Source organism: Giraffa tippelskirchi, chromosome 6 (assembly GCF_054371585.1).
Source record: "Giraffa tippelskirchi isolate mGirTip1 chromosome 6, T2T-mGirTip1v1.2.pri, whole genome shotgun sequence".
Lineage (NCBI taxonomy): Eukaryota > Metazoa > Chordata > Mammalia > Artiodactyla > Giraffidae > Giraffa > Giraffa tippelskirchi.
This window is the reverse complement of record NC_137280.1, coordinates 24,691,850-24,708,998: the sequence shown is the minus strand read 5'-3', so window position 1 is coordinate 24,708,998 and position 17,149 is coordinate 24,691,850. Positions and strand designations below refer to the sequence as shown.

Here is a 17,149-nt window from a genome sequence, read left to right as displayed (position 1 = left end):
AGGCTTTGCTCTTGGAGCATCCTCTGTGTGCGTTGAGAAGCCACACCTCTTTGGAGGACCTCCTGCTCCTGTCCTCTGGCTGAGACCCAATTCTTAGAAGAGAAACTCCATTGCAGTTATAGGCTGTCAGATTGAGGACTCTGTCGTAGATTACATCTCGAGAAAAAATTGGAGACGAGTTGGTTTAGTACCCACACTTCTACTACTTATTTTGTTAATCTGTCGGTGGCGGGAATAATCATCCGTGTTTTTACAATGTAACGAATGGCATTTTTGTGGACGATAAAGAGCCCAGAGATTGCATTTTTAGTACACAACCCTGCTGATTCAGATTCACGTTGTCAGTGGGTCACCCTTTGAGCAATATCTAGAGTTAATAGGCTTTATAGTATCAAGTAAGAGTTTATTCATTTAATGTATAAATTATACAAACTCAGCAACCTCTCTTGAGATCCTGTTTTATGTTACATGCTGATACAGTCAAGATGCATATGATACAGTAATGTAAAGTTGCTATTGTCTAGCTAGGAAGAAACGTGTAAGCCGATAATTACAAGAGGATATGGTAAGGCAGTGATCGGGATATGTGCAAAACGTAGTAATGGTGTTTCCATGTTTCTCAAACCAGCTAGAGACATCTAGGAAAGCTTCCTGAGGGAGTTGATATCTCAGTTGGGCTTTAAAGAATAGGTAGGAGTTGATCAGGGTAAGAGTAAATGAGCTTGCTGTTTCTTTTCATTCCCTTTCTCCCACCTTATATAAATAAATGATAACTCCATGTTAATTAGCCTTGCATTAAAAAACCACCGCAAAACTCAGTGGCTCAAAACAGTAAGCAGTTATTAGTGCTTACAAGTCTACAGGTTAGATAGGTGGGTCTAGTCATGACTTGGCTTTCTCATACATTTGGGGTTCTCTGGCTATAGGCTGCTGTAAGATGGTTTCAGATGGTCTCGCCTTGGTTTTCCTCCATGTGGTCTCTCATCCAGCAGGCTGCCACAGGCTTATTCCAAGAGACAAGCCGTGCACAAGAGTTTTTTCAGGCTCTGCTCGCAGTTAGTTTGCTATTGTTCCACTGGCCAAAGCAAGTAGTATAATCAAGTGCAGAGTGGGTATGTGTGGGAAGACTTCTAATGCAGGTTGACATAGTCATTTGTGCTTCAGTCATCTTTGGTGTATTTCTTGTTTTTTTAAATCTCTGTAGAGAAAGAGCAAATTAGCCAAGATCAGCAAATTAGCAGTGGTCAGGCTCTCGCCCCATGGCCTCTCGCTCTTGCCCCACGTTTTGTAAATATGTAGTTATGTAACAGCTGAGATCATTTATTGTACTGTGCACGTGCAGTGCCCCATATAAGCACCACCTGAGAGGCCCTTGTGCCTGTGTGACAGCTGTGTCCACTAAGTTAACCATGAGAGGAGAGAATACAGGGTGTCTCTTTCTACGGCTGCTGTACCAGTCAGGAGACAATAAACGCGTCTGTCATTCCTACAACCCCTAAAATTTTCTTCCATCATCCTTGCTCATGCCTTGCCTACCATGGGTTCAACAGTGTGCACAGTGAGGAACAGTGAGACAATCTATTCAGTTTCTCACCAAAGCCTGTCAACTCAAAATCTTGTCTTCTCCATGCCTCTACCCTGGTCCAAATCATTGATACCTCTCACCTGAACTGTAGTACCTTGCTGACGAGTCTTCCTGCTTTCGATTTTGGGCACCTTCATTCCATTCTCTTTAAGGCAGTACTTGTTATAGTTTTTAATTCTTTGTTTATTTGATATCTGTTTCCTCCACTAGATTGTGAGCTCTGTGGATACAGTGGTGTTTCTCTTTTGCTCAGTGCTCACTCTGTAGAGACAGTGGTTGGCATAGTGGATACTCAGTACACTGACTGAATGAAGAAGAGAAGTTGTTGAGGTCGTTCCATTCCTGGGAAAGCATGAGCAAAGGGGAAACAATTAGACTCTGTGCGGGGCACTACTGCAGTGCTGTTTTACAGGAGCAAAAAAATCTACTGGGAGAATGAGAATATTCAGATAGGTGAAGGCACTTTTTATTTTTGGCTTTTTTTTTAATCCTGTGAGTCAGTGTTTTCCCAGACTTTTACATGGGCAATTACAAAGTAAAGCTCAGCTGTCATAGATTTACCAGCTTTCAAATTTCCTTAGTGAAGCTGTTTCTTAAAAGCTATCATGTCCTCACCCACCTTTTCATAATCAAAAGGATATTTTGACACCAAAAAAGCAGGAAGCAAAATGTCACAATAAATATTCCTCTTAATTGAGTACACTGACTTTGTGAAAAACTAAGATATTCTTTTTCTCCCTCATTTCGCCAGTATTGGTCTTAGATTATTGTTTGGGATGCACAGGTGAAGGTGATGAGATGTCATTTACCTTAAGGTCTTAAGAAGAGAAGGGAAATCGCTAAATTGGGGATTGAATAGTTCACTCTTCGGGGCTTCCCCCCGTGGCTCGGAGGCAAAGAATCTGCCTGCCAATGCAGGAGACATGGGTTCGATCGCTGGATCGGGAAGATCCGCTGAAGGAGGAAATGATAACCGACTCTAGTATTCTTGCCTGGGAAATCACATGGACAGAGGCGCCTGGCAGGCTACAGTCTATGGGGTTGCAAAAGAATCGGACACATCTTAGCAACTAAACCACAACAAGTTCACTCCTAGGCTCTGGGAGATTGAGTTTGGACGATGAGGGGAGTGGAGACAGGGAGACCAGTTTGGAGGCTTTGCAGTAGTTCACATGAGGAGCTTTCATTAAGAATTACTTGAAGACAATGAAGAAGAGGTTAACTCTTTTAAAAACTGCCATTTCTAGAGAGATTGTGAGATGATTGAGCTGCTCCTCCTGATGGTTTGATTTCCTTTATAACCAGCCCAGGGGGTTCATATTAATTCAACAAACTGTTGGCAGGCACCTGTGGTGTGTGAAGCTCTGCAGTTGGGATGTGAGAATGAAGGTAGGGTGTCTGGGCTCGAAGAGCTCAGAGCACTGAGTTTTATTCTCTTGTCTTATGTGTTGTTAAATTGTTCTAAAACCTGCTATGCTACCCCCTGTGACACTGCGTAAACAGTAAATGTCACTCTGTCTTTTTCTATCCCAAAGAACTAAGCAATAAAAATCTTTTGTATAAAATGTAACTGCCCTTTGACCCAGCAATTCCATTTCGGGCATTTCTCTTATATTTTTTTTCCCTAGACTCCCCACTCAGTAAATGTATGTATTTTCACTTAGCTAATTCATACTCCATTCTTTAATCTTGGTTTACAAGAAAGTCAGATTCCTTTCTTGACTATTAGAACCTATACTATAAAATCTGTACAAACGAGAATATGTACTTTTCCATAGACCTGATTCTTCATAGAGTTTATCAGATTTCTCAGCATTTGGGGTCTGTTTTCTCTGCTAGCACTATTCTATGTTGAGAGTCCTGTATCCATCTTTTTCAGTGTTTCATCTCTGGGGCTGAAGCATGACTGATTAGTAATAAATGATTTTATATCACACACAACATTAAACAGCTTTTGTTGTTCAGTCACTCCGTTGTATCTGACTCAGCTACCCCATGGACGGCAACATACCAGGCTTCCCTGTCTTTCACTGTCTCCTGGAGTTTGCTCAAATTCATGTCCATTGAGTTGGCGATGCTATCCAACCATCTCATCCTCTGTCGCTCCCTTGTCCTCCTGCCCTCAGTCTTTCCCAGCATCAGGATTTAGTCCAGTGAGTTGGCTTTTTACCTTTGGTGGACAAAGTATTGGAGTTTCAGCATCAGACCTTCCAATGAGTATTCAGGGTTAATTTCCTTTAGGATTGACTGATTCGATCTCCTTGCTGTCCAGGGGACTCACAAGATTCTTCTCCAGCACCATAATTTGAAAGCATTAGCTCTTTGGCACTCAGCTTTCTTTAAGGTCCAACTCGCACTTCCACATGACTGCTGGAAAAACCATAGCTTTGACTAGATGGACCTTTGTTGGCAAAGTGATGCCTTTGCTTTTTAAATATGCTGTCTAGGTTTGTCATAGCTTTTCTTCCAAGGAGCAAGCGTCTTTTAATTTCATGGCTGCAGTCACCATCTGCAGTGATTTTGGAGCCCAAGAAAACATAGTCTGTCAGTGTTTCCATTGTTTCCCCATCTATTTGCCATGAAGTGATGGGACCGGATGCCATGATCTTAGTTTTGAAGGTTGAGTTTTAAGCCAGCTTTTTCACACTCCTCATTCACCTTCATCAAGAGGCTCTTTAGTTCCTCTTCGTTTTCTGCCGTGAGGGTGGTGTCAGTTGCATCTGAGGTTTTTGATATTTCTCCCAGCAGTGTTGATTCCAGCTTATACTTCATTCAGCCTGGCATTTTGCATGATGTACTCTACATATAAGTTAAATAAGCATAGTCACAGTTCACAGCCTTGATGTACTCCTTTCCCAATTCTAAACCAGGTCGTTCCATGTCTGGTTCTAACTGTTGCTTCTTGGTGTGCATACAGGTTTCTCAGAAGGTGGGTAAGGTACTCTGGTATTCCCATCTGTTTAAGAATTTTCCACAGTTTGTAGTGATACACAGTCAAAGGCTTTATCGTAGACAATGAAGCAGAAATAGATGTTCTTCTGCAATTCTCTTTTTTCTGCGATCCAGTGGATGTTGGCAATTTGATCTCTGGATTGTGTACCTTTTCTGAATTCAGCTTGTACATGTGGAAGTTCTTGGTACATGTACTGTGGAAGTCTAACTTGAAGGATGTTGAACATTACCTTGCTACATGTGGGGCTTCCCTGTGGCTCAGCTTGTAAAGAATCCGCCTGCAATGTGGGAGACCTGGGTTCGACACCTGGGTTGAGAAGATCCCCTGGAGAAGGGAAAGGCTACCCGCTCCAGTATTCTGGCCTGGAGAATTCCATAGACTGTATAGTCCATGGGATTGCAAAGAGTTGGACACGACTGAGCGACTTTGACTTTCACTTGCTGCATGTGAAATAAGCACAATTGTTTGGTAGTTTGAACATTCTTTGACATTGCCTTTCTTTGGGATTGGAATGTGACCAGTCCTGTGGCCACTATGAAGTTTTCCAAATTTGCTGGCATATTAATTGCAGCACTTTAACAGCTTTACTGAGATAGAAATGACAATAATCTACAGGTATTTAAGTGTATAGTTAGTTTTGACATGTGTCTGTATACACTTAGGAAGTCATTACCAAAATCAAGAAATTAAACTTAGCCATCATCCCCAGAATTTCCCTTGTTCTTTTCTGTATCTGGCCCAGAGTTAGTTAGGAGGGAACAGGGAGGAAGAAAAAGGCAGAAGTGATCTCCCCTTGTAGCCCACCAGGCTCCTCTGTCCATGGGATTTCCCAGGCAAGAATACTGGAGTGGGTTGCCATTTCCTTCTCCAGGGAATCTTTCCAACCCAGGGATCAAACTCAGGTTTTCTGCACTGGCAGGCAGATTTTATTTTTTTTTAAACCACTGAGCTACCAGGGACGCCCCTAAGGTTTATAATGTACATCTTTAAATTATTATATGATACATTCAAATGATATTTTATTATTTCATGTATAGTTTGAGAACCTTACAAAATTATACTTCCATTTCTCTCCTTTATGCTATTTTCATGCATTTTACTTCTACATATTACTATAAAAGTACGTTGTTGTTCAGTCTCTTAAATTGTGTCTGACTCTTTGGGACCTCATGGACTTCAGCACGCCAGGCTTCCCTGTCCTTCGCTGTCCTGGAGTTTGCTCAAACTCCTATCCGTTGAGTTGTTGATGCCCTCCAACCATCTCATCCTCTGCCACCCCTTTCTCCTCCTGCCCTCAATCTTTCCCAGCATCAGGGTCTTTTCCACTGAGTTGGCTCTTCACATCAGGTGGCCAAAGCATTGGAGCTTCAGCATCAGTCCTTCCAGTGAATATTCAGCGTTGATATCCTTTAGGATTGACTGTTTTGATCTCCTTGCTGTCCAAGAGACTCTTAAGTCTTCTCTAGCACCATGGTTTGAAAGGATCAAATCTTAGGTGCTCAACATTTTGTTTAAATAGTTAATTATCTCTTAAAGAGATGTAAAAGTAGGGGGAAATCATATGTTATCCTTTGTTCTTTTATGCATGATATCTCTTTTTTCCTCTGGCTGTTTTTAATTATCTCTTTCATACTGATTTAGAGTGGTTTGACTATATTGTGTGTTGATGTGGTCTTCCTCATGATTGTTGTGCTTGGGTTTGCTGAACTTCCTAGATCTCTGAATTTATAGTTTTCATCAGTTTTGGCAAGTTTTCAGCCATTATTTCTTCTACTCTTTTTTTTCCCTTCTCTATTTTCTCCTTTAAGGAATCTAGTTACCCATTTTTATTTATTTATTTATTCATTTTTGGCTGTGCTGGGTCTTCGTTGTTGCCTGCAGTCTTTCTCTAGTTGTGGAGCACAGACTCTAGGTACATGGGCTTTAGTAGTTGCAGCTCATGGGCCCAAGAATTACAGCTCACAGCTCTAGAGCTCAGGCTCAGCAGTTGTGGACATGGGCTTAGCTGCCTTGCAGCATGTGGGATCCTCCCAAATAAGGGATTAAACCATTGTCCCCTACATTGGCGGGTGGATTCTTAACCACTGGACCTACAGGAAGTCCTCCTTACCCATTTTTAGATTATGAGAAGTTAAACACCAGCTCATCAATGCTTTTATTTTTTCTGTTATTGTTGTTTTGTTTTTTGTTTGTTTTTGGCCATGCTGCGTGGCATGCAGGGTCTTAGTTTTCCAACCAGGCAGCCTGTGCCCTCTAAAGTGGAAGCACAGAGTCTTAAACACTGGACCGTCAGGGAAGTCTCTTAAGTCTGTTTTATTTTGGATAGTTTCTGTTTTCATGCCTTTAATTTCACTCTTCTTTTCCAATGTCTATTCTGTCATTAATTCCATCCAGTGTATTTTTCATCTTAGTTTTCATCTCTAGAAGCTTGATTTAAATGATTTTAATATACTTCATATCTCTGGTTGTCATTATGAACATTTGGAATGTACTTTAATTATACTTTAATGTTTTATCCTGCTAATTATAACTTCTGTGACCATTATCTGTTGGCATCTATTGATTGATTATTCTCTTCATTGTGGGTTTTGTTTTCTTTCCTCTTTGTAAACCTGGTAATCTTTGGATGCAGAAAGTTGTGAATTTTACCCTATTGGGTGTAACACATCTTTGTATCCTTATAAATTGTCTTGAACTTTGTTCTGTGATGCAGTTGAGTTACTTGGATTAATTACATTAACTTCACTGGGTCTTGCTTTTCTGATTTTTTTTTAGCCTGGTCTGGAGCAGTGCTGAGTCTGTGGCTGATTATTCCCCACCTCTGAGACAGGACTGTTCTGTGTCCTCTGCCTATGAATTAGGAGTTGGCTCTGGTCTACCTAGGGGAACAGTCACAGCTCCCAGCCTTGTGTGCGTTCCCATCACTCTTCCCTCTAGTCCCTTCAGTGGGTCCTTTCCGTGGCCTGGAGTGGTTTCCTCAGACATGTGCCTTTAGTCGTTTGCTGAATATTTGAGAGAGCCCTCTGCAGATCTGTGGAGTCCCCTTTCTGCAGATCTCTTCTCTGGTACTCTGCCTGATGAACTGTAGCTGCCTTGGTCTCCCCAGACTTTCAGTTCAGATTCCTCCACCCAGGGAGTCAGTCATATTTTACTTCACTCGCCCCTCTTGGTGCTGTGGGCTGGGCCCTCAGTCAGGGCACTAAGCTGGGGCATAGTAGAGCTGACCTCATTTGTTTCTCATCTCTTAAGGATCACTGTCCTTTGTTGCCTGTTGTCTCATGTCTTGAAAATTATTGTTTTATGTAATCTTGTCTGATTTATTTTGTCTTACTGATTCTTTCTGCTGCTGCTGCTGCTAGGTCATGTCAGTCGTGTCCCACTCGGTGCGACCCCATAGACGGCCGCCCACTGGGCTCCTCTGTCCCTGGGATTCTCCAGGCAAGAACACTGGAGTGGGTTGCCATTTCCTTCTCCAGTACATGAAAGTCGAAAGTGAAGGTGAAGTCGCTCAGTCGTGTCCAACTCTTCGTGACCCCATGGACTGGAGCCTACCAGGCTCCTCTGTACATGGGATTTCCCAGGCAAGAGTACTGGAGTGGGTTGCCATTGCCTTCTCCGGATTGTTTCTGAGGGAAGGATAAATCTGGTCACTATTATTCCATCTTGGCTGCTCAGTACATGTTTTTAAGTGAGAGTAATTTCTGTAGAATATTAGAGCTGGAAACAAAATGAATTCATGAGCATAATGAGAAAATGGGAATGTAGACTGTTTTTTAGAGAAGTTTGAAAGAAATACAGGGCGGAAGAGAGCTCTGCTTTGAGTGCAGAGCAGAGGAAACCTTTTTCCTGTGTTTTGTGAGTGGGGAATTTTTCAACACCTTTAGGTGGAGGAGAAGGGGCCAGTGAAAAGAAGATAACCTGAGGAAGGGCCCAGAAGAGAAGGAAATCATCAACAGCCATGTGAGAATTAGCCTTGGAAGGGAGAAGAGGAACAGGGAAATTAACATTCTTCTCAGGCATCATATAGCAAATGCTTCACATATTTTTTAATATAAGCCTGTCAATAACTTATAGGATAAGTATTGTTCACTTCTATGGCAGGTGAGAAATCAGGGTAGACAGGTAACTTACCCTTAAGCTGCTCATCATTGGCTAACCTGACCCAAAAAAACCACATGCTCTTCCTGGTCCCTGGGCTGTTTCTTCAAGGCAAGGAGAATAAAAGCTGGTTAAAAAAAAATTTAGGCAATAATTAAAGGGAGAAAAAAAGCCATGTAACCATTGTTTTGTGTAAGTTTACTATAAAATTCACGCCTACTCTTCTGGAGGAAAATTTGGGGAAAAGCAGATCTAAGTATGATGGAACAGAAGCATTATATAAAAGAGTTTAGTGGGAGCAGTGCTGCTGAATCTAGCCTTGCCCTGTTCTATACATTTGCTTCAGAACTAGCTCTACAAACTTGTACTCTTGCTTCTTTACATCTTTATATGCAAAGAGCAAACTCAGCAACTAGGTGGAAAGAAGATAAATGGTCTATGAAGTGACATTTGTAAAGTAATTCAATCCAATTGTATATTCTAAAAGAATAGGAAGCTATAATTGTGGCCATCATTAGCATCCTTTGGACAGGGATCATGTCTGTTTTATTTACCAGTATTTGCTCAATGCCAAACACCATGTCTGGCACGTAACAGACATTCAGTAAATGAATTTGTGAATGAAAATCTGTAGATTTTTGAGGTCCCATGCATGTTAAATAAGAAAGTTAGGTAAAGATGTAGGGAGACTCCCCCCCCTCTTGTTAGGCCCCAAGTACTTTTTAAAAGAATAAGAGAAAAGGCTTTTCCAGCAGGGCTCTTTCAGTATATTTCCAATAATAAAATAGCTTACTACACTGACTTCTTAGCTCTTTGTTAAAGAGGTCGCTCTTCTTCAATCAACTCACAGAGCCAGGCTAGCTCGGAGACTCCCAGCCGTCCTCTTCTCCCGTGGACTCCACAGAAGAGCCCTGCCGATGGTTAAGCTCTGTCACATTCTGGATGTTGCTTTTCTCCTTCCATTTCCTCTACCTGCCTTTTTATACTTGAGATGATTGACATGATAAATGCAGTAACTTTAAGTATATAATGTGCCCTTTTCTTGTGTCCTAATAAATTATATAAATTAATCTTGTCAGAATGCAGCAAGACTGAGACTCTTTCATGGTTTCCTAACATGGTTTTCCCGATCTGTACATTCTCAGTCGAGCACATGTTTGTGCTAAGGCAGAGGGCTGAGAAGTCTCTGGCTTGTTCAGGAGTGCCCAGGTCTCGAGCACAAGTATGAAGAAATTGTATTTGTTGTATCATGGCCTCATGTTGCTGCTTTGCGCCATTATGTTAGCGTGTACACTTCCTGCAGTATCAAGTTTAATCCACACAGTGGCGCTAGAAAACCAGGAATTGATGATTGTTTCTAGTCAGTGTATATGTATTTTTAGCTTCCATATAAAATAAACACTTCCTCGAGTTATGTAATAAGTTTCCTCAGCCTCTATCAAATCCATCATTACAATGATTTTACCTCTGGTAGGTCTCTAACCTTAGCCATTCTTACCTGGATGACTGCAGTAGCATCCTGGTGGGTCCTTCCTGGGTTTCCTTTGCTCTGCTCTGTTTTCCATATTTAGTTGTAAGTAAACCTTTTGTAAATTTGAATCTGGACCTTACTCTCCTACTTAAAAGCTCATACGTGAATTATTACATTGAGTTTATCAGCAAAGATGAATATCTCAAAGCCTTTTGTGATCCACCTTCTGCCCAGTTCTCTAGCTTCATGCATCTGTAGCCTTTCCTTGTGCAGTTCTCCTTGTGATAAGTAGGGTGTGTGTGTGTGTGTGTGTGTGTGTGTGTGTGTGTGTGTAGGCGTATTTAAGTTAACTCTACCTTATCCTTTGTAGGGTGTGTGTGTGTGTAGGCATTCTTTGTGTGTGTGTGCTCAGTCAAGTCGGAATTAAGTTAACTCTACCTTATCCTTTGTAGGGTGTGTGTGTGTGTGTAGGCATTCTTTGTGTGTGTGTGCTCAGTCAAGTCAGACTCTCCGACTTGTTTTTTTGAAATCAAGTTTTTCCTTCTACTTTTGCCTGCTGTCCTTTTGCCAGTGATAAGTAAGGGTGTGTGTGTAGGCGTATTTAAGTTAACTCTACCTTATCCTTTGTGTGTGTGTGTGTGTGTGCTCGCTCTCAGTCAAGTCAGACTCTTTGCAACCGCATGGACTGTAGCCCGCCAGGCTCCTCTATCCATGGGATTTCCCAGGAAAGAAAATTGGAGCGGGTTGCCATTTCCTGCTCCAGGGGATCTTCCTGACCCAGGGATCCAACCCGTGTCCCTTTGGCTCAAACTTTTGAAATCCTTCATAATCTCCCCAAGTAGATCAGCTTCCAGTGTTAATGGTTCTCACAGCCTCCAGTAATTTTTCTCTGTAAAATTTATTGCAGTTTAATTATATGTTTATTTGATTAATTATATACATATTTACATTCATATGGGTCTTTCCATGTGGCTCAGCTGGTAAAGAATCCACCTGCAATGTGGGAGACCTGGTTTCGATCCCTGGGTTGAGAAGATCTCTTGGAGAAGGGAAAGGCTACCCACTCCAGTATTCTGGCCTGGAGAATTCCACAGACTGTATAGTCCATGGGGTTGCAAAGAGTCAAACATGACTGAGCAACTTTTCACTTCACTTCACTTACATTTGTATATAATGTATTTATTTGATTATTTGCCTAATGTCCATTTCCACAGTGGATCACAAGTGTTAAGAAGATAGATTCTGTGATCTTATGCCTATTAAAATATTTGCTGAATAAATGAATGAATAAATGTAAGTCAGCCAGATCTCAAGACAGGTATTAGAAGTAGGGACAGGTGAGCAGTTGGGAAAAAAAGATGAAAATACTTGCAATTAGAATATAGTAAGGTGAGTTTCATAATTAAGGTAAAGTACTGGCCAAGCGTAGTCTACTTATGTATTTCCTTTTGGAACAGGAATTAATTCTAGGTCATGGGCAGCCCTGAACTATGAGAGTTTCTATCTACATAGAAGAGAAGGAGGAGTGGGAGGCAGATTTAAAATTATAAAAGCAGCTAAAAAAGTAGATCTTATAAGTTCTTATAATAAGAACAGTTCTAACTATGTGAGTTGATGGGTGTATGTGTTAAATAAACTTATTTGGTAATCATGTCACAATACATACATATATCATTATGTTGTACACCTTAAACTTATACAGTGTTGTATATCAATTATATTTCAATAAAGCTGGGAAAATAAAATTATGGAAGTCGCTAATGCCCTAGTGGAAAAAAAAGAACACTGTTCATTGAGTAGGAAACCTTGTTTCTGTTCCAGATATGATATTGTTTTGTTCTGTACTCTTAGGAAAGATGTGGCATAACATTTACACTTCATTTGTTTCCATCATTATATAATGAGATAATAAAAACATTCTCTTTATTTCTTAACATGTAGTAAAAATGAATGAGTTAATAGACAGGAAAGGATTTTTAAAAGTACAAAAAAACACTTTATAATGTAGTGTACTTAATATTTGCCCAGAAGACAGGGAATCTTTCAATTTTAGAATTTCTCTGTTCTTTTTATTTGTAATTACAAGGAAGAGGTACCTAAAAGAAAAGGGTGTGGTGTGAAAAGCTCTCCCACAGCACTGTACTATAAATTCTGTAAGGGAACGGCCTTGTCAGTTTGATTCACTGTTTACCCTTTGCACACAGTGCCTAGTTGGTGCCCAGAAATTGTTTTTGAATGAATGATGTAAGTAAATTGTCCTGAAGGCTTTGGTAGTTGGTGTTCTTTTTTTTTTTTTTAAACTTTGTTGGCATTCTGCAGAAAAAAACAATCTGAGCAAAGCTCTTAGTGTTTATGTTTATTTTTCTTATATTTCAGCTGTGGCAGAAGTAAAACTTCGAGATGATCAATATACACTGGAACACATGCATGCTTTTGGAATGTATAATTACCTACACTGTGATCCATGGTATCAAGACAGTGTCTACTACATTGATAACCTTGGAAGAATTATGAATTTAACAGTGATGCTGGTAAGAAAAAGATCTATAATATTAGAATTTTTTCAATAAATTTGATCCTTAATTTTCATTTTTCATTTGATGGCCACAGAATTGAGGTACACATACCTTTAATATATGGAGTCGTATCATCAGTTTGTATAAAGCTTCATTTTGTTTAATTCAACTTTAATTTTTCCCTTCATTCCTGTTACTTTAACTTATTTCCCTCTACTCCTACCAAGGCAACTACTTAATGTATTTTATATCTCAATATTGATGTAACTGTTCATGTCTGCTTTTTCTATATGAGTTGTTAGCCCTGACTATGACAGTGAATTTATCTGTGTTTTTCTTTTGGTTAACTTTTGCTTTATGTATTTTAAGTGTATTAATTGGGAATAGATCTTTTAGGATTGTTTTGTCTGCTGTGGATCAGTCCTTTTAGCATTATAAAATACCCCTGTTTATCTCTGGGCTTTGGGAATAATTTCTGTCTTGAAATCTTCTGATAGTTAATATAGCTGTCCTGGCTTTTGTTTGTTTAATTAGTATTTGTCTTTTTCTATTCTTTTTCTTTCAGTTTGTAAGTGCTAGTATTTTTAAAATGGCTCTTGTAAAGAGCATGTAGTTAGGTCTTGTTTTTTAATCCAGAATGACAATCTGTGTCCTTTAATTGGCTTGGTACATTTATATTTAACTACTGTTATGGTTGGGTTTATGTTACCATTTTGCTAATTCTGCCTGTTTTGTCCCATCAGTTTTTTTGTTCCTTTGTGTCCCTCTTTAAAAATGTCCCTCTTTTTCTTAAAAAATTTTTTAAATTAAAATTCCACTTAATTTTCTCTTGGCTTTTTATTTAAACCTGCTCGTGTTATTGACTCTGAGGACTACTCCATTTCTTCTAAAGGATTCTTGCCCACAGTAGTAGATATAATGGTCATTGAATTAAATTCACACATTCCTGTCCATTTTAATTCACTGATTCCTAAAATGTCGATGTTCACTCTTGCTATCTCCTGTTTAACCGCTTCTGATTTACCTTGATTCATGGACGTAACATTCCAAGTTCCTATGCAGTACTGTTCTTTACAGCATCAGACTTTACTTTCACCACCAGACACGTCCACAACTGGGCGTTTTCCGCTTTGACTCAGCCTCTTCATTCCTTCGGGAGCTATTTCTCCACTCTTCTCCAGAAGCATATTGGCACCTACCGACCTGGAGAGTTCATCTTTCAGTGTCATGTCCTTTTGCCTTTTCATGCTGGACAAGGATACTGAAGTGGTTTGCCATTGCCTTCTCCAGTGGACCATGTTTTGTCAGAACTCTGCACCATGACCCGTCCATCTTGGGTGGCCCCACATGGCATGGCTCATTCATAGTTTCGTTGAGTTAGACAAGGTTGTGATCCATATGATCAGTTTGGTTAGTTTTCTGTGATTGTGGTTTTCATTCTATCTGCCGTCTGATGGATAAGAGGCTTGTGCAAACTTCCTGATGGGAGGGACTGGCTGTGGGAGAAATTCAGTCTTGCTCTGGTGGACAAGGCCATGATTAATTCAGTTCAGTTCAGTCACTTAGTCGTGTCCGACTCTTTGCGACTCCATGGACTGCAGCACGCCAGGCTTCCCTGTCCATCACCAACTCCAGGAGCCTACTCAAATTCTTATCCATCGAGTCAGTGATGCCATCCAACCATCTCATCCTCTGTCGTCCTCTTCTCCTCCTGCCGTCAATCTTTCCCAGCATCAGGATCTTTTCCAATGAGTCAGTTCTTCCCATCAGGTGGCCAAAGTATTGGAGTTTCAGCTTCAGCATCAGTCCTTCCAATGAATATTCAGGACTGATTTCCTTTAGGATGTACTGATTGGATCTCCATGCGTCCAAGGAACTCTCAAGAGTCTTCTCCAACACCACAGTTCAAAAGCATCAATTCTTCGGGGCTCAGCTTTCCTTATGGTCCCACTCTCACATCCATGCATGACTACTGGAAAAACCATAGCTTTGACTAGATGAACCTGTGTTGGCTTAGTAATGTCTCTGCTTTTTAATATGCTGTCTAGGTTGGTCATAGCTTTTCTTCCAAGAAGCAAGTGTCGTTTAATTTCATGCTGCAGTCACCATCTGCTGTGATTTTGGAGCCCCCAAAAATAAAGTCTCTCACTGTTTTCATTGTTCCCCGTCTATTTGCCATGACATGATGGGACTGGATGCCTTGATCTTCGTTTTCTGAATGTTGAGTTTTAAGCCAAGTTTTTCACCTGCCTCTTTCACTTTCATCAAGAGGCTCTTTAGTTCTTCATTTTCTGCCATAAGGGTGGTGTCATCTGCATATCTGAGGTTATTGATATTTTTCCCGGCAATCTTGATTCCAGCTTGTGCTTCATCCAGCCCAGCGTTTCTCATGATGTACTCTGCATATAAGTTAAATAAGCAGGGTGACAATATACAGCCTTGGAGAAGGAAATGGCAACCCACTCCAGTATTCTTGCCTGGAGAGTCCCATGGACAGAGGACCCTGGCAGGCTATAGTCCACAGGGTCACAGACAGTCGGACATGACTGAGCGACTGAGCACTAGAATATATGTATAGCCTTGACGCACTCCTTTCCTGATTTGGAACCAGTCTGTTGTTCCATGTACAGTTCTAACTGTTGCTTCTTGCCTGCATACAGGTTTCTCAGGAGGCAGGTCAGGTGGTTTGTTGTGATCCATACAGTCAAAGGCTTTGGCGTAGTCAATAAAGCAGATGTAGATGTTTTTCTGGAACTCTTTCTTTTTCAATGATCCAGTGGATGTTGGCAATTTGATCTCTGGTTCCTCTGCCTTTTCTAAATCCAGCTTGAACATCTGGAAGTTCATGGTTCACATACTGTGGAAGCCTGGCTTGGACAATTTTGAGCATTACTTTACTAGCATGTGAGATGAGTGCAATCGTGTGGTAGTTTGAACATTCTTTCGCATTGCCTTTCTTTGGTATTGGAATGAAAACTAACCTTTTCCAGTCCTGTGGCCACTGCTGAGTTTTCCAAATTTGCTGGCATGTTGAGTGTAGCACTTTGACAGCATCATCTTTGAGGATTTGAAATAGCTCAATTGGACTTCCATCACCTCCACTAGCTTTGTTCCTAGTGATGCTTCCTAAGGCCCACTTGACTTTGCATTCCAGAATGTCTGGCTCTAGGTGAGTGATCACACCATCATGGTTATCTGGGTCATGAAAGGCCATGCTCAGTAATTCTTTAATCCAATTTTCTGCTGATGGGTGGGGCTGTGTTCCCTCCCTGTAGTTTGGCCTGAGGCCAAACTATGGTAGAGGTAATGGCAGTAATGGGGACCTCCTTCAGAAAGACTTATGCTGACACACTCAGGGCTGTTGGAGTTAGCTCCTAGGAGAGTCAGTGCCCCTGACCCTGCGGCAGGCCACTATTGATCCATGCCTCCACCAGAGACTCCTGGACACTCACGAGCAAGTCTGGCTCAGTCTCTTGTGGGGTCACTGCTCCTTTCTCCTGGGTCCTGGTGCATGAAAGGTTTCGTTGTGGTATTTTTAATTGTTAGTGTAGAGATTGTAGTACTCATCCTTAATTTATCCTACTTTTAATTAATTTTATTCCACTTAAAAAATAATGTAAAAACCCTACAGTGATATGATTCCTTTACTTCCCTTTCCATCCTTTGAGCTATTGTCATACATTTGACTTCTTCTTATGTTGTAAACTTCATAATACATTGTTAATGTGCTTGCTTTAAGTAATCAGTGGTCTGTTAATAGTTTCCTGACTACTCTTTGCTCTTTCCAGCTTTCCTCTATATTTCATCTACAGAATCTAATTTGTTTCTTTACTCTTAACATTTCTCATTTAAAGTCCTTAAATATTTCCTTTATGGCAAGGAACATACTTTTTAACATGTAATTTTAGAATATGTAATGCATTCATGTGATTTTAAAAACAAGAAATTTAAAAAGATACTTAGTAAAGTCTTTCTGACCCCGGGTTTATCTGTCCTTTCCCTCTATTACTTCTTTTTACTAGTTTTTTGGTATATTCTTCCAGAGGTGGATTTGTGTGTCTGTGTGTATGTTTGATTTTTATTTTTCTGGCAAGTATAAGCATAAAGCGATATATTTGTTTAAAAAATACAAACTCTTCACCTTGGCAACTGTAGCCTATAATGCCCTTTTCTCCAGCTTTGTCGTTCACCACTTTGTACACTGCATTCTAACAATACCATGTTACTAAAACCTGCCCTGTATCCCTCTGTCTCTAACTCTTGACCTTCTCTGATTTCTGTATCGGGCTGCTTCACAGTCTTCACTTGTTTCAGCTAACTGTTTCATCTAGGAAGCTTACCCTGAGGTCCTCCCTTTCCTCCTCCAGGATATTTAAACCATTCGTCTCAGATCTGCATGGACTGTGAGTTTTTCTACGTAGGGCTAGATAATAAATGTTATAGGGTTTATGGAACAGACACTCTTATGTCACAGCTGCTCAGTTTTGCTGTAGTAGTGTGAAAATAGCAATTCACAATATGTAAAC

General features: G+C 40.5%; 1 protein-coding gene across 2 annotated transcripts in view; it reads left to right on the top strand.

Annotated features, from left to right (window-relative positions):
• Positions 1–17,149, top strand: part of NUDCD1 (NudC domain containing 1) — a 91,171-nt gene that overhangs the window by 568 nt on the left and 73,454 nt on the right. For both annotated transcript variants that reach the window (XM_081503067.1, XM_081503066.1), the window contains exon 2: positions 12,484–12,638. In XM_081503067.1, coding sequence (XP_081359193.1) covers positions 12,484–12,638 — 155 coding nt within the window. The remainder of the gene's footprint in view (positions 1–12,483; positions 12,639–17,149) is intronic.